The 18,636-nt window shown below is 27.5% G+C and overlaps 4 protein-coding genes across 4 annotated transcripts in view; 2 read left to right on the top strand and 2 right to left on the bottom strand.

The window, feature by feature from the left end:
- Positions 1–200: 200 nt before the first annotated feature.
- On the bottom strand, positions 201–6,113 carry LOC129968976 (ATP synthase subunit C lysine N-methyltransferase-like). The gene is made up of 4 exons (XM_056083361.1): positions 5,702–6,113; positions 2,413–2,550; positions 542–592; positions 201–449 (listed from the first exon to the last, which is right to left on the bottom strand). The coding sequence occupies exons 1-4, from the start codon at positions 5,924–5,926 to the stop codon at positions 279–281; spliced, it is 585 nt and encodes a 194-aa protein (XP_055939336.1). The 5' UTR covers positions 5,927–6,113; the 3' UTR covers positions 201–278.
- A 469-nt stretch (positions 6,114–6,582) lies between these two features.
- LOC129968328 (gastrula zinc finger protein XlCGF49.1-like) lies at positions 6,583–7,257 on the top strand. The gene has a single exon (XM_056082184.1). The coding sequence runs from the start codon at positions 6,583–6,585 to the stop codon at positions 7,255–7,257; it is 675 nt and encodes a 224-aa protein (XP_055938159.1).
- Positions 7,258–15,772: 8,515 nt separating this feature from the next.
- LOC129968818 (E3 ubiquitin-protein ligase RING2-like) lies at positions 15,773–17,929 on the bottom strand. Its single transcript, XM_056083085.1, has 2 exons — positions 16,939–17,929; positions 15,773–16,312 (listed from the first exon to the last, which is right to left on the bottom strand). The coding sequence occupies exons 1-2, from the start codon at positions 17,855–17,857 to the stop codon at positions 16,089–16,091; spliced, it is 1,143 nt and encodes a 380-aa protein (XP_055939060.1). The 5' UTR covers positions 17,858–17,929; the 3' UTR covers positions 15,773–16,088.
- A 382-nt stretch (positions 17,930–18,311) lies between these two features.
- The window catches only part of LOC129969219 (leucine-rich repeat-containing protein 45-like), a 28,446-nt gene continuing 28,121 nt past the window's right edge, over positions 18,312–18,636 (top strand). The window contains exon 1 of the mRNA XM_056083672.1: positions 18,312–18,422. Coding sequence (XP_055939647.1) covers positions 18,337–18,422 — 86 coding nt within the window. The 5' untranslated portion in view covers positions 18,312–18,336. The remainder of the gene's footprint in view (positions 18,423–18,636) is intronic.

An 18,636-nucleotide genomic window follows, 5' to 3' on the forward strand; every position in this document is an offset into this window, starting at 1 on the left:
AAAAAATATGTTACTGCCTTTTATCATAAGAGGAAGAAACAATATGCTTACATTTGTGAGGTTCCTTAATTCCTCAGGTAGATTTAAATCGAATTTTTTTATAGATAAATATCATCTAATATAAAAGAAATATAATCATGGAGAGAAATAAACAATTTCAATTACAAAATAATATTTTTTATTATTTGATAAAACCACAACTCGACTATAAAACTGAGATAATAGTCTTAAAACATTAACTATTAAAATTAAATAGGAATAACTAATGATTTTGACCATCATAATGAACGATGACTATTATATGAGGATTTATTTTCATACAGCCAAACTGTATCAATGCCAGTTCCAACTGATAATGATTCACTCCAGTTAGGTAGAGGAAATCTACAAGCAATGACACAACCATCTTTTTTAAGTTCTTGAGATAATTTTTCTTCTAGTTGAGCCATCTTGAAATAAAAAGAAAAATATATAGATATGTACAAAATTTTTAAATATGGAAAATCATTCAATTTTTTTTTAATTTTCTGGGGAAACTTACCATTTGCTCTACACCAAAAATGACAATATTATCGTATTTTTTCAAGTCCATCTGAAATATATATATATATGTATTTATAATTCTGTATTGAAAAGAAAATACAAGTTTTTTAATAAAGTTTCTATAAAGGAAACTTTAGATTAGAACCTGGATTAGATTTGACTTACTTTTTTATAAAGAATATGTTACTGCCTTTTATCATAAGAAGAAGAATCAATATGCTTACAGTTGTGAGGTTTCTTAATTCCTCAGGTAGATTTAAATAGTATTTTTTTATAGATAAAAATCATCTAGCTTTCTTTTTGAGAAGAAATATAATCATGGAGAGAAATAAACAATTTAAATTACAAAATAATATTTTTATTATTTGATAAAATCACAACTCGACTATAAAACTGAGATAATAGTCTTAAAACATTATTAAAATTAAATAGGAATAACTAATGATTTTGACCATCATAATGAACGAATGAATTTCTATAAAGGAAACTTTAGATTAGATTTGACTTATTTTAACATTTTTAAAACAGCTTGTTTGTTTATTTGTGTGTGCGTATATGTGTGAGCTTTGCAAAAAGTCTGATTTTCAAACAATGGTGTAGTAAATGCGAATGGAACCTGAAGAATGATATTTGTTTTTCTCCCCCAATGAAATTCAGCTTTGAGAGTGCATATATGCATTAATGTTTTGCCTTTGTTTAATGTTGACATTTGGGGTACAATGCCTTCCTTCCTGTTCCTATGCCACTGTGTATGTGTGTTTTTTTAAAGGAACTAATTTTACGAAACAGTAACTGTGTGCATGGGGTGGGAGGGAATATAGAAACTTTGAGCACCAATCCTAAAGACCACAATGGAGACAAAATAGTAAAGGATTTATGCCATTTCTTTTGAAAGCCAAATATGATGACACGATGAAAAATGCCTGGGTGTCATTCAAGCATGCTACAATAACTAATCAGACCAAGGGGTGAAAATATTATGTTAAGCCTCAGGTGCTAATTACCTTCACTATGCCACATGTAGAATGAATAATATCCATCTGCAGTTCCATAAACTTTAGTTTAACATATGCTATAAACAGTTGAATAAAGCATACATTCAAGAGTACAGCTAATATCCACTAAAGAACCAAAAATGAAAAACTTGCTTTGAAGCCTTTAATGCCAAATACTATCAAAATAGACCATAAAGTGGAATAAAATTTTCTACACTGACTAAAAAAAAAAAAAAAAAGAGGTCACTAAGCAGTTTCTCAACTATCTTATAATTTAAGAAAATCAGTATAGATTAAATATGCTCATTGTTCAATGGTTTCAAGTATCCTCCATACATAGTTTATAAATATTTAAATACAGAATGACTGAAATAAAATATTTTAGGCAAACATGTATAATATTTTATATGCAAACATATGTAATATCTTAGAATTCTTGTGTTAATTAAAAAAAAAAAAAAAAAGGAATAGCTAATGCACAGTTGTAACAGAAAATGAAATTTATTTTAGTAAAATTACTAAATATGACATCTATTTTTATGAGTAAAATATTTTGAGAGTAATATTTTACAAAATACACTAAATTATAGACAGTATAAAAAGGTATACATGTAAATTCTTGGATTCATAAATGGGCATTTTAAAGCTACCAAATAGGAATTTTTAATGAAAATTGAATGTGTGAAGAAACATAAAAATACTCCTTTTAACTAACATTTATATACTGCTGTAATACAAATTCAAGTTTTCAAGCCAAATGAAAATGTTTATCAGTAATTGAAATGAATAAAACATCAGAAAAAGTAATAGTCTAATAAAACAGTTCATATTTATTTTAAAAACAAACAAATTTCTGTAGTTGAAGAATTCTTACCTTCCAAATATCTTGTCTTTTAAAAGAAGCTTTGTCACTTAAACCAAGGTATAGTGCCTTTATCTTCGAATAAATTATTAACCATGGGTTGAGTTCTACTCCAACTGCAGGAAAGCCCATTTTGGCAGCAGCTAAAACCTGGAAACAAAAACTTTAAATATCTCTAAGTTTAAAATTCCAATACATTTTTTTATATTTCTTAAAAAAATCTTAAAATATCAATTCAAATATAATAAAAGTAGCATTGAATACTTTAACCCCACATAAAATACTTTTCCATATTAAAGATAATAATTTTGTAAATAGTGTTAAATTGACAATATCAATTAACTCGGATTGTATAAGGGGGTATAATATGCATCTGATGTTTCTAAAATCATTATCCTGATTTAAATTCAGAAAGATATGAAGAATCTTCAGCATCTATGTTGCAAGATTGAAAAGATTCTTTGAGTATCTACTCAGCAGAATCAAGCATTTGACACAATAGGAACATAAGCTAATGACTGCAGCAAACTGGCCAGGATGTGTAGTGAATAGCATATAAGCAAGTTAACAACTATACTACCTGAGTAATTGCTTTTGTATTATGGTCATGTTACTGGACTGCGAACCACAAGGTCCCTGGTTCTATCCTCGTGCATTTCATTCCGCCACATTGGTGACCTTGGACGATGAACCTTCAACCTTCGTACAGTTGTTGTGGCGCCATCTACCCGCAACAAAAGTCGACTGCGGCTCACTTGATGCAGCAACAGCATTAGCAATCGCTCGCCATAATGTTTGGCGCAACTCAAGTGCTCAAAATAGGTACTGGCACATTAGAATCAACAGCTAATACCTCATCACTCAACAGTCATAACGTTCATCTCATCTCCGACTCACTGGAGGGAAAGTCAGTAGTGAATAGCATATAAGCCAGTTAACAACTACGCTACCCGAGCAATTGCTTTTGTATCACAGTCATGTTACTGGACTGCGAACCACAGGGTCCCAGGTTCTATACTTGCACATTTCAATCCGCCACAGATGTCAGCTTGCCTGAAGGCAAGTAAGATTTTTACACATAAGATAATGCAGGAGCTTACAATGTATGCATAGGTGCAGACAAAAAAAAAAAAAAAAACCGAGAACATATTTAAGCAAATTTCTTACATCTTTTTTTACCACAATAAATTAAATAACAAATAGTTTTAAATTATAAATACACAACTATTGTGAAAAGTTAGAGCTACCACAAACTGTCAGATTTTTATCACTTTCAGACATTCTGTCAGGAAGAACAAAGTGCAAGATGACTTTTTGCACAAGTATATTCTAGTTCCTACACAAGGAGAGCTTTCTAAATGACCACTAAGTTTTTCCTTCCTTTTTGCAGCTGCATTTCTATATCATATAACTAATGAACAACTTTGTAATAAGTGAATTTGCTCATTTTCTGAAATTAAAGGAGAAGAAAATGCGATGAAAAAATTACACAATTTGCCAACTAAAGGTAAAGGCAGTAAAAAAGAGAATTGGCATAGTTATGCATTTTTTAAAAATTTATGTGTTTTAAGATACTTACTTGATATCATCGAAGAAAGGTCTTACTTACTTGATACTTAAAATACTTACTTGATATCATAGATCTGACATTTTATATTCCAAAGCTCTGCAGACTGAATAAGAAATGATATTTTTTTCAGCAGTAAGAACATTGAAGAATTGGGGACAAAATAAAAATTTTTAAGGGCATTTTTCCTTGCAAACTAATATTAAAAAGTACTACAATCAAATCTTAATTTACATTGAATATGGATGTCAAAAATGAAAGTATTCAGAATTTGGACTTGTTAGTCTCAAATGATCAAAGCTAAAAGATCAATTTGAAGAGATTCCCACTGAATGGGTTCATTAAAAATTTCAGCCCTTATTTCTTTTATCAATGGGATTTAATATTCCTACAAAACATCTGAGGGTTTATTGGCTTAATGATAAGAATAACTAACTAATATAGCAATAAGATTCATTTCTTTTTGTTAAAGTATTCTCCATATGCAATTAGATTTAATTTAATTACTAATTATAATGATGTTTGAGGAGATTTCCATGTAACAAATGTTAAAATAAGAATTCAAAACTTTTCTGTTAAAATTATAAATGCTAAATTTGATAATTTATATAATATCTGAAATTGAATTTTATTCTGTAAATGGTAAATAATTTATCTCTCATTAATTTATTTGAATGAAATACTATAAAAATAATCAGAAATTTGGTTACAGGTAAATAAAAAGGCAATGATGTCACTTTACAAAGGTTTTATACAATGAAAATTGGGGATAATTAAAATGTTCTTTCATTAATTGTTTGAAATCAAAAAGGATTAATGGAGGATTTAAAACAAAGAACACCATGTGACAGATTTTGTGTAAATTTTCTATAGTAGAATGCAAAAAAAAAAAAAAAAAAAAAAAAAAGATTGCATTTGCACTGTCTTCTAGCTGATTCGCTCCACATAATGAATTTATTTATTTATTGTCTTCCTGAGTTATCTTATTTACATAATATCAACTACACAAACCAACAGAATGTCAACTCTTAGATGGACTTCAGATGTTTATTATTTTAAAAACTGTTTGGTATAATTGATATTTTGATTTTAAAATAGTTTTCAATAATTAAGAAAATTTAGCATAAGATTTTATACAAAAATATTTTTTGTATTAAAAATATTAGATATGAAATCCTTTTCAACCCAAGGATTCTTAAACATGCTAGCTTTTTTAGCAACTGCATTTTTTTTAAATGGACAAAAAAATATGAAAGAAAGAAAGTTTTAAATTTTCACAATAAGATTTATAATAAATAAGATCAGGAAATTTAGAGTTAATCGAATATTTTTATACTTTAATTATATAGGGTATTAAAAAAAGTTTACATTATTTCTACATCAGTCTTAAAGAAAACCTTCAAGATATTAAATTTACTTTACTTTACAAAAAATAAATAAACAAAACAGTTAAGTTTTTAGTTTAAATATCATATCTATGCAAAGTAATTAATAATAAGTACACTAAATGTAATTACAGTTTTTTGAAAAATGTCAAGTCAAAATACAGAATAACATTTCAACAAATGCGTTTTCAAAATTTACAATGAAAGACGACATACAGCAAATTAATTCAGAAAATCAGCATATGTATATTAAATACTTCATTTAGCGCATTTGAAATACAGCATTAGAAAACTTTAAACATAAATAATAACTCTACAAATGGTTTTAAAAGATTATAAAACTTCTTACAATTCTTCCATCGCCACTACCTAAATCGATGACATTTCCTTTCCGTTTTCTCAAGAGACTTAAAACATTTCGAACTTGATTATCTGTAGCTGGAACAAACGGAAGACAAATTTTTCGAAAAGCAGGCATAACAAAAGGAATAGATCCTGCCATTAGAGCTACAGCTGCTGTTCCAAAAGCTCCCACTACAGCATAACCAAAGACTTTTTTATGTTTTGCTTCCATTATAAAAGCATACCAAAAAGACAACACTGCTGGATAAATAAATATAAAAACTATAATTTTTATAGCTAAGACTTTAAGTTAAGAATATTTCACTTGAAAATAATAGACAAAATAAAATGTCTTTAATGTAACTAAAGAATGGACGTATCGAACCATACACCATGCACCGCTTTGTTTACATCTTTCATATTTCGTCTGCTGTGCAAATCGTGCTGCCACAAACATAGAAAAGAATATTATATTTTAATTTTTAAGTAAATTCATTATAAAATTTCATACAAAACTCCTAGACGATTATTTCCATTATAAAAAGAAATATATTGTAATAAATTTTGTTCAAATAATAAATAATATTATTATTTTTTGATGATAAAATTTGCATCCATTTTATTGAGTAAACTGAAACACTTTGCACAACTAAACTCAAGCATTTGACCAAATAAATAAATAAAATGGAGGCAAGTTTAAAAATTCGTAATTGGCGCTCGAATGTATTTTTATATTAACACTTTGAGAATCGAAAATGTCAGCAATATATTCCTTTTTGTGAAATGAGATATGCAACAGGCAGATAAAATTACTACATAGATATATCAAATATATAACTGACGCTATTCTATTTTAGATTTATTGTTTCGGCATTATTATTGCATATTATGTCAGTCGATTGCGGTGCTGAAGTGGAATTTCATATGTGCCTCATATGCGATGAAAAATTTGAAAAAAAAGATGCTTTGAAGTTGCATCTTTTGATTCATACAAATAGTGAAGAAAATTTTGCTTTACATCCTACAAATACTAATAAGTTTGAACTTTTTGATTATAAAGATTTATTATTTATTAATGATAGTTTTCTATTGGATGAATTGAATCTACATAATCAATTAAAGGAAGTTTCAAAATTCAAGGAAGTTCATGTTTGCAGTACATGTGGTAAAGAATTTAGAAGAAAAGACCATTTGAATAAACACACTGCAGTTCATTCTGGAGAAAGGCCATTTGTTTGTTTAGTATGTGGCAAAGATTTTTCCAGAAAAGATCGCCTGAAAGACCACTGTGTAATGCATTTATCTAATGGGTGGTCTTGTTACTTTTGTGGGAGAATGTTTTCTCAGAGATGTGTCCTTCGTAAGCATGAAATGATACATAGAGGGGTGAAACCATTTTCCTGCAAGCTGTGTGACAGAAAATTTTCTAGGAAAAATGATCTTTTGAGACATGGAACATCTCATACAGGTGAAAAAACTCATTTCTGTGAAGTATGTGGTAAAGGCTTTTCACAAAAGCGATTACTGAAGCGGCATTTACATATTCATACAAGATTGTTATAGGAAATTTACATTTTATTAAGTTTTTGTATTATTTGGAAAATCTATTCCATGAATGCATTTATAATTCTGGAATATTTCTTACATTCTTTTGTTGTTATTGTTGAAAGTTGCATGTTTCTAGTCAATAGTTCTAGTATGTTTCTAGTCAATCTAGAAATAATTTTTATTGATTATTTTATTTATATATGATTACTGTTTTCTTTATTATAAAATACAAGGAGAAAGTCCATGCATAATTTATTAAATGGATTCCTGGTAATTTATTAATTGTTAAGACCATCAAATCAATTGAGTTTTATTTGTTATATATTGTGATTATTTATCAAAGGAAATATTTTTGTTATAATAAAGCAACAATTTGTTAATTAATATTTCTGATTTTAAATTGCTTTGATATAAATTTGGAGCTTCATAATGAACAGTTTGTTTTTAAGAAAAAATAGTATTTCCATTAAAATTTATTTAGGGTTTCAATAGTACTGATCAGTTTTTAATTACAGAAATCAACTGTAATATTATTTCTGGAATTATTTTAGTAGTATAAAAATGATATGGCTGATGAAAAGATACGAAGATATTACAGAATGTTTAGCATCATGAAAATTACTTAAATTTGAAAATCGCTTTCAAGACCTTAAAACTGCTTAGTTAAAAAATTTCTTAAAAAGTGTTTACTTTTCTTGAGATATGCATTTTTTTTTTTTTTTTGACATTGAATATGATTAATTGAAATAATGTCATGAAGTTTTGTTTATCAGATGTCTCAAAAATGAAAACCAATAAAAGCGAACAATTCTGAAAAGGAATTTTGGGTAAGACAGATCCAGGAATGCAAATACACATTCAAAAAGCATTTAGTGAGCTTTTTATTCACTATTCCTTCTTAAACAATGGGCATTGCTGATTATTGAAATCCTGGAATAATTTTCTGAAGTGGGAAGTATAAAATACCTAATGAGTCAAACTTCTTGTGACTTCAAAAACATTCAAACTACAATTTTCAGTACTTTATATGATGAATTTATTTTAGCTGTGCCTGATAAGTGTATATTTAACTTTTTATATGTTAAAGAAGATTATGCAGATTGGTCTGAATAATGGAAAATAAGAATAAAGCGAGATGAATTTAATGCATCATTAAAAGTTAGATATATCAAACATGGGAGAAGCTACTTTAAAAACACTTACAGTGAAGCCTTTTTGGTACATAACGCATTTGATCATTGTTGTTAATATATTGTTTTGGAGCGATACTTTGAATGGGCAATTTAAAGGATTTTTAACTTTTTATATGTTAAAGAAGATTATGCAGATTGGTCTGAATAATGGAAAATAAGAATAAAGCGAGATGAATTTAATGCATCATTAAAAGTTAGATGTATCAAACATGGGAGAAGCTACTTTAAAAACACTTACAGTGAAGCCTTTTTGGTACATAACGCATTTGATCATTGTTGTTAATATATTGTTTTGGAGCGATACTTTGAATGGGCAATTTAAAGGATTTTACTATACTATACTGAATTATAAATTATTGTGATAAGTAATTATGTTAGTCATTTGTGTGAAGAATAGTTTGATAAAATTTTAATTTCAAGCCATAAGTCTACAACAATTGTGATTTTTTTTCCAATGTACTTTTAAGATTCCCCATCCATTTGGGAGTTATTAATTTTTGGATCAATCTCTTTAAGTTTTTGTTTATATTTTTTAAAAATTCTGCTCAATCTAGAAACAACATTTTTAGAGAAGTTAAAAAAAAAATATTTAAAAAAAATCAAAATTTTTGTTTTTTTTACAGTTTAGATTTATTTTTAATCATTTTTAATGATTTTTGTTCTTTGAATAATTCTTATACATTTTTTTTTTTTTTGCTTCTCAGTAAAATCTCTCTATACAGGTTTGGACAAAGGTTTGTCCCGATTGACAGAGCAATTTGCAGAATAAACCATTGAAAAAAACATGAAATTTGACAGAATTATGCTTCTTAAGTACATTGCTTAGAAAAAAAAGTAGAAATACAGTCATTTTCTGTACATTTCCTTTTGTATTTTTATCCTGGATAATAGATTCTTATATAAAAATAGTTACCACTATTTATAATTAGAAAGACGAGATTATGTAATTTACTGTGCGTAAAAAAAGTAGGACGACACCTACTACATTTTTTTATTCGGTGGAATGTGCACGAGTAGAAGAGTAGGTATATACCTTTTTTGAAACTGTTTCTTCTGAGAAAAACATATTTTGTTAAAAATTTCACTGATGCTATAATTTTAGAATGCCTAGAGGTATACCCTTAAATGATTTTCAAAAGAATCAAATTGTTGCATATAAAAATGAAGGTAAAGGTATTAGAGAGATCATTCGTATACTGTACGTCAGCCCCAATACAGTTTCCAACTTTTATTAAAAATCCGAACAGAAATGGAATAAGAAAGAAGACTAGTAGACCTAAAAAGTTACTGCCTCGTGATGAAAGAAAACTTGCTTATGAGCTTAAAAAGAGTAGTGGAAGTGTCGCAAAAGCTCGAAATCAAGCAGGACTTATTCATGTGTCCAAGGAAACTGTATACAACTACATCCAAAGGTCCAAAACATTCATTTTCAAAAAACGGAGGCATCATCTAAAGTGGAAACAAACACATATTAATAATTGTTTGTTTTGGGCTAAGGAATCCACGTCATTGACCTCAGAATGGACTTCTGCGATATTTTCAGATGAAAAAAAGTTTAACTTAGATGGTCCATATGGTTATCAATACTACTGGCATTGTCTGAAGAATGCAGAACAATATTATTCATCTAAACAAATGGGAGCAGGAAGTTGATGGTCTGGTTAGCAGTTGGTTATAGAGGAAGAACAAGTTTGGTCTTTCTCAATAGTAGGCAGAAGCATACACTACATTAATGTTCTGAACTCTGAGCTTCTTCCTTCTTATGACTCTGAATTAAGAGGAGAACAGTTGATGTTTCTACAAGATAGAGCCTCAATCCTCATCGCCAATGGAGTTAAAAATTGGTTCACTGCAAATAATGTGCAGGTTTTACCATGGCCATCTAAAAGCCTGATCTGAATATAGTAGAAAATATTTGGGCAATGCTTGTTACGCTAGCAGGAAGCAGTTTGAATCGCTTGCTGAGTACTTCATAGGATAATTTTTGTAAAACAGAAATTCAATCTTTATATGATTCACTTCCAAACAGAATATTTGAAGTCATAAAAGTTAAGGAAAAGAGTATTCCTTACTAAACCACTTTTTTTTTGTTCTTTTTATAACTGTCCTTTTTTTACATGGTTTCAAATGAAAGAAACCATTTTTGTTGTCATTTATACTTATCTGAATGTAAAAATCTGAATGATCTGAAAAATAATTGCAGCAAACATTAAAAAAATCCTTATTTTTTAAAAAAAGTTCTAGTGTCCTATTTTTTTTACACAGTGTATATATCCATAATTTTATTCAAAAATAAAAGTGGCATTTTAACATGTTTCTGCCATAACATCAAAGAATACTATTGTACAAAAATTATTTTTACACTGTCTTAAAATTTTAAAAAGTAATTTTTCAATGATATAAATTTTGTTTGATTGAATGAAGGTTTAATAAGTTCTTTGCTGAACTTCAGAATCAAGAAGTGATACTCTTTTTTGTTAAAAAAATGATCTCAAAATCCTCAATTAGAAAATAATATTATTCTGTCATCAATTTCATGGTTGAAAATTATCCTGTAAGGCCATAATTCTTAACTCTATAAGGCTGCAATAAAATATTCTAGATTGATGAAAATGACGAGTTAGCTGAAGAGAAAATTTGCATTTTTCATCCCAGCCATGTCAAATTTTGTTTTTTGCTGGATATGTAAAAATCAAATACAAAATTTTTGGTCATGCTATGTTTTTATATCAATTTTAACATTTTCAGAAGTGGTGTATCTATTCAAATCAACTTGTATTTTAAAAAATGTTGAAAAAGATCGCAAATTTTTAATCTTATAAATGTTGGCTTAATTTTTTGGTAATAGTTTGTATTACATTTTTTTTGTCAAACCAAAAAGACATCCTCTGTTTTAAAATAGATGCTGTGCAAATACAAAAATAAATATTAAAAAATACATATTTAAAATTAATTAAAAAAATTCCTTAAAAAGTATGCATTATTATAAAATATTTTATAATTAGAAATTATGTACATCTACATATGCATGCATGTATAAAGGTAATTAATTTTGTTTGGCTAAGGTGCATAAAAATGCTTGATTTTTGCATAATTACTTACTACATAGTCTGTATTATTTCACATATTTTAAGATAAATATTTAGTTGTTTACATATTTGAATGGCTTTTTCTATTCAAATTTAATTCAAGATATTTAATATTTATCTGCATATTTTTACAAATTCTCAGATTAAAACATCCTTAAGACTACAAAGCTTTAATAAATGTCAAAAAATATAGTTTATACAATTTAAAATCTCATTCCCAAAAAGAACAATGATTACAAAGTAATTGGAAATCGATCTACTCTCATGAAGACTTTTTAAGATACATGACTTCTACATAAGCTCAACCGCTAATATTAATGCTTTAAATAAGAGAATTTTTCTGTTAAATATTCTATATTCATGGAAATTTTATAATGCTGTTTAGAATTTGATTTTTTTAAAAAAATTCTGATTATATAAACTGCTATCCAACCAGAAAACTTCATAAAGACTTTAATTTATCTTAGTACTTAAAATAAAATAATTTAAAGTAAAAAAAATAATATTGTTTCTTTTAGGATCCAAATGATCTGTATTTTCACCAGACAATGGTGGCAACTTTTCATGTTAAATTGGGTCAATATTATAAAAAATTAGTTGACTATAATCACACTATATTAATACAGATTAATGATAAGCTATGATATATGTCATTTGTTGAGAAGTGAATGTTATATTGTTTCTAGTTTCAATAAAATTATATCAATTGGCTATAAACTCTTTGTACCAGCGATGGAATCTGGATTCAGCTATAACTCATCCAAATAGGATTCTGTTAATAAATTTAAACATTCTAAGGTTATCTTAAAATATTTTTTAAGCAAAAGTGTAATATCTTGAAATATTTTAAAGAGTTTTTAAAAAATTCTCTTTAAAAAAAGACTCTCTTGTCTTGTCTCTTTCAAATTGACATGAATTTTTAGGAATGAATCCTCGTTTTTCTCTAAATAGACTCTCAATTATTAAAATAAATAGGATTAAGCAAATTTAATTTAAAGGAAAGGTTCTTTCAATACTGATAATATAAATAATATTTATTAGAGAAAATGATTAGAGAGTATTGAAAATTTATTTCTATGAATTCTTTTCAATTAGAATTTCTAAGAAATTCATTCTTATATAAAATTTCCAAAAAAATTCTTTTGCATACTTCAAAGTATTATATTTTTGCTTAAAAAATTTTCTCAAATATTTAAATATTTTTATTGGAACCATTAGTGTCTTGTTGGCCCTGGTGTAAGGTAAAGTTCATATAACCTTCTTATATGAACATGAGTAAGAGATGCTAGGAGCAGATTCTATCTATGATCAAAAATATAAATTTTTCATTATTTGGAATACTAAACTTTACTTTCAACAACTAAGCATTGGAATTATGTAAAGCATGTATTAAGACAACAAATCTTTTTTATTAATTGTGTAAATCAAAGAGAGGATATTGATGTTCCTTTTTGTAAATTGAAACAACTTTTAATTAATATATCTTTAAATGGGACTGCATGTGCAGCAATATAAAAAATAATAATAAACTAAATAAAAAATATTTTTTTTAATAAATTAATTGCCTTTTCGATTATTACTAGCATTTATTATTGAATATCTCTGGTTAGTGAAGGAATCTATAGTAATTTGTCTTAAGGAATAACTCGTAACATGTCAAAAATAAAGTATGCATTTAGGTTGTAGATCATTATTATCAAAGCCAATTTTAGAATAATAAGCAAATTGTATACTATATAAGTGAAACCAATTTTTAGAATATTAACCAGAAATAAATATTTTGTACAAAAAAGGGAAAAAAGCTATTAAAATCATATTTATCAATGAAATATAAGAATTAATTGATGCAAATTCTTTTTAAATACTTTAATAAAACATATGAAATTGACCCTTATCTCAAATTGTTACACTATTTTTAATTCAAAGTCTGTACTCAATGCATTTTTTAGTCTTTACTTTCTGTACATCTCAATAATTTTTCTCTTAACAGAACTCTTGACAAAAATTCCTACATCTTAGTGGTAAAGTGTTAGTTCTTAATGACGATTCAATGAATCTCAGCACCAAAAAAATATCAGTATTTCTCTTTCAAGCCAATGGAGTTTCCATTAATGAAAAGAATAAATTTTTCAGCCTTAAAACCAATTATTGATATTAATTATATAATTTTTCCACTGGTCATTGACAATCCTTATTGACATTGTTAATTTCTTAAAAATAATAAATGGTGAAATAATTGTAAATCAGCTTAATTTGCTGTAAAATTCGTGATAAAAATTGCTTGATACAATGTGAAAGTATTGAGATTCATTCACTTTTAAATTATTTCTTTATTAAAATAAACTATAGGCAATAATAACCAAAACTATATCTTGAAAAAACTAAAGATAGCATATTTTAATAAGTGAAAGCCCCTGCTCCCTTTTTTCTAGAGAAGTGCAGAAAAAAATGCTGATGTCCAATTCAGCCTTTATATTTTTTATTTTCTCTAGTCTGGGATGCTGCTAATTATTAATTAATTTCTTGTAATTTTTGACAACAGCTCGTTCATCCTTAGGACAATTTATTCTCTGACTATAAGATTTGTCTTGCAGGAGGAGCAGGGAGGTAATTATTTATCGATTTTAGCAGATTGGATTATATTAATTAGCATAGCATTATATGGATTTTAACAGATTGGGTCGATACAACTGGCTACAATAACAAAATAAAGGGTTTCTAAAATCTTTCGAAAATAAGATGTTTCCCTTATTTGGAAAAGTATCTAGTATTTTACTATAACAACTTTTATACCAGACTTGTAATGAAGCAGTAATAGTTGGAATAAAAACAAATGTTAACTTCAATTGACAGTTCAAAGAAAAACTGCAATGTATCTTCTTGTCTAATAAATAGGCACTTAACAGAATATAAAATTCCAAGATATTGAAAAACAATTTGTGCATTTAAACAGAATTTCTAGTTTAAAAAAAAAAAAATTGAAATTCCTATAATGAAACTAAAAGTAAAATGTGTTTAAGTCCTTTCTGCAGACTTAATATGAAGAAACACACATACATTACATCCTTCACAGGCTTGTAGGCTTCATCTCTTGTAGCCATCTCCAAATAGCTGTAATGCCACAACATATAGTGACATCTACATTACCTTGGTAAATAAAAATGTTTTAAATTCAGAAATATACAATGAATATACATTCATGTTAATTTTTCTCATGCATTTCTAAATGTGAATTAATATATATGCAGCCTTGATCTTGCTAAATTAATTCTAATATAAAATTATCTCAATCTGAAAACTTAACTTTTATGATTTTTTTATGGGTCTATGCAAGTCTGTCAAAACTGATATACATTACTCCTCTCCTTACTTTTCTTGGTATGATTGTTTTTCAAATTGTATAGTTTTTGTTTGCAATGTATATTTTTTACCATTTAAGTCCTTTTAAACTTCTCAAGAAAGAAAAAGAGAGAGACAGGTAGCAATTGCTTTTATAAGTATTTTACATCATTCTTGATCTATTAACTTTAATTTTTAATAAAAATTCATTACCAAGATCAGTCAGAAAAAGCAGATGTTGCTATCGAGCCAAATTTGTACAATATATTAGCACTAAATGTTAATCAAAGTCAATATTTATATGTTGAATTTATTGACAGTAACACTCAATTTTTTGCTACAGCAGTCACACAATTCATCATTCTGAAACAGTGTCATATTCTATTATACAAAGATTTTAAAAAATAAAATTTAATTGAGTTACTAACAAAATTGACTTAAAAAAGGGCTTTAAACTGTTTAATAATTGCATTTTCTTTTTAACACTGCATGCAATACTTGTACAGATAATTATTATACATCTGGTATTAAATCTCAATTATAAAATTGTATTTTGGTAATGAGGTAAGTATATGAATTGAACGAACCAAACAATTTTATTTATGTATTTTTAATGATAATCATCTTTTACAATACATTCATCATAGCTTTTTAGAGTCATGAACAATATTCATTGTTTTTGCTGTCTGATTTACAGAAATAAAATCTAATTCCTTTCTTTTTAATGTGTCATAAAATATGGAATATAATTTATTAATAAGATATGGAATATAATTTATTCATAAGATATGGAATATAATTCATTTCTAATTTTGATAGAACAATTTCACAACTTCAAATGTTAATTCATAATATTCATAAATGTTTCTAATTGTGATAGAACAATTTCACAACTTCAAATGTTCATTCATATTATATAACAATACAAAATGACACCAATACCTTCATCAAAATGATAACAATAATTATGAAAAGAAATGAAATATGATGAGAATGAGATCCTTTACTTTTTATAAAATGATTGTTTTGATGAAACAACTGAGAATACATGTTTTACCAATAAAGCTTAAGTAGCCTTATTTTTGATGTCAAATATTCAATATAAAGAGAACATATACTAAACATAAAGAAACTGAACAAGCATTATGAAAAGGTAATATGTTTTTGTGGTGGGCACTGATAAAAAGTTTGATAGTTATTTCTTTTTTCACAAGAAAGCCAACATTCAAGTCTTTTTTAAAGCATAAAACATTTCAAGTGGTTTGTTGACTTTCCAAAACTTTTCATTCACTTGATCAAGAGTTGTATTTCCATCCAGCAATGAAAACTGACCAGGTGTTACAGCTATATAGATCATAAATGGTGTTATTTCCGAGGGAGCTTCAGTACCAAGTTCATCTTGTTTATCAAGAGCGAACCTCATGGCCAGATATTTTGACAAATGATCCACTGAAAAACATAAAAGCAGTTAGCATAATGAAAAAAAAATTAAAGAATATAGAAGCATTAAATTATAAGAAATGGGGAAAATAATAATTGACTATTAAATTTATAGCCAAAATTAACCATTAGCTTTTTTTTTTTGTGTGTGTGTGTGTGTGCTCCGACTTTTGCTTGTAGAGAAAAAAGAATCTACAAACAGCTAAAATTCAAATAACAGATAAAATATTTATGAAAAAAGAATATCACCTTGACTTTAAAATTACAACTTTAGACATTTTAATAATAATCAACTATAACATTCATTACCTTAATATAGACATGAATATACTTTTCTTGAGCTCTTTAGATAAAACATATCTACTGAAAAGCTAAATTGTTCACGTTCTAAATAATTTTATTAATAACATGTAACAATGAATATAAGTACTTCATTCTAGTCTTTTTTAAAAAGCATATAAATTTAAATATTAGTTGCATACTCTACATTGAAATAAAATAGAAAACTTTGTAATGACTACTTGGACTTATATTTGCAACAATATAGAAGTATGCCCCCTCCCCGCCAAAAAAATGATATATATACAAATATACATAAACCCATTTTTATATCTAAATATATAATGACAGATTACCTGTGGCATTAGCTGTTGTCTTGATGTATCGTACTTGTGCATAAGATGGCTCAGCATCATCTCGATCATATGGGTATGGTTTGAAAACAAGTTCTATTTCATTAATTGATGTTTCTGAAGAGCCATCTGCTTCTCCATCATGATTTGTTCCTTCTGTGCTCTCTTCAGCCATATCATTTTCAGCATCATGGTCAACTCCAGAACCAAGTGACTCATTTTCAGAGTGAGTCTTAAGTCTTTTTCGTGGCTGGGATGAATTAGCATCACTGGAGCTGCCTGGAGTCGGTGTCTGGCGAGGAGTAGGTACTGGAGTACTAGTGTTTGCAGTAGGAGCTGTCATACTATTACTGTTTTCATTCATGGAAGCAGTGTTAGTGCTCATATTATTACTAGTGTTAGTAGCACTTGCATTGCTGTTGTTATTGTTATCATTTGGATCTTCTGTTGCATTTTTTCTAACACGCTGAGCTCTATTCAAAGCTTGGATCCTCATGCCTTCTTCAATACTGTGTGCTAATGCATGGTTGTGTTTCTTGTTAAAAGATGCTAGCACTCGTTCTTGAAGTGCTTCATATTCATCACGACTTGGATAGATTTTCGAAATCAACATATCAAAATTCGGATCTGGACGCAGTGATCTTTTGGAAATCAATTTCTTACGGCAAGTTGGGCATTCTTTGTTTCCACTCCGAAGAGCAGTGATTATACAATCTTGGCAAAACCGATGCAAACATTCTTTTGTCGTCATTGTGTTTTTTAACATGTCCAAACAAATTGGGCACATCAGCTCACTGTGCAGACTTCTAGGAGATACGGCGATTTCTGTAGTATCTGTAATTACTTCTTGTGGTGTCCGATGTAGTTCGTATAAACTCAGTTCCCATGTTTTATTCGTAGATGTTGTATCCGAACAAGACATTATGCTATTTGTAAATTATCTGTTTTGACTGGCTTTTTTCGAGAACAAACAAACAAATTCACTTCGAACTCACTCTTGAAATAGTGTTGCCATTTTTATAAGATATTTTCAGTCAAAATATTTTAGAAATTCAGTAAATATTTTATAAATAAAATCAGTCTCATGAAACTGGAATAAAAGGTATTTTAAGAAGAATAGTCACATAAAAAAATTTTAATATGGCCTTTTTATAAGAATTTTTTTGATTGTCTTTAAAGGATTTGAAAATTTTTACTATTAATTTATTTAAGTGTATAAGAATTTTTTGGGAGTTTGACTAGTGAAAATATCAATATGACTAGTAAAAATATCAAGTCAACTATTTCGATTAGTATTTTTTAATTAGTGATTTCAAAATTTACTTCCAAAATTAGAAGAATATATTGGCAATGCTTTGTTACCATAGCAACAAAGCCGCTCTTCAAAATCATGATTTGAAAATGGAATCGTTTAAATTCTTGTATTTAGAAGCCTGTGAAAATTTAAATTTTCAACCCTGTGAAAAAATATTGTCTAGAGTCGAAGAGTAGGCAAAATCTTTATATATATATCAACTTTTTTTTAATCTTTTAAAATTTATCTGTATATGTTTTTGTAGAGAAATACATGTTTCCTAAAATAGTTAAGTATTTTATTTCCGTGGGGTACTTTTAAGCATGGAAAATATGTAATATATGTTGTCTGCTATATATAGATTGCTCTTTATAGAGAAATATAAATTATGCCTTATAATGCTGGAA

This window comes from Argiope bruennichi, chromosome 5 (genome assembly GCF_947563725.1).
Source record: "Argiope bruennichi chromosome 5, qqArgBrue1.1, whole genome shotgun sequence".
In the NCBI taxonomy this organism is placed as follows: Eukaryota; Metazoa; Arthropoda; class Arachnida; order Araneae; family Araneidae; genus Argiope; species Argiope bruennichi.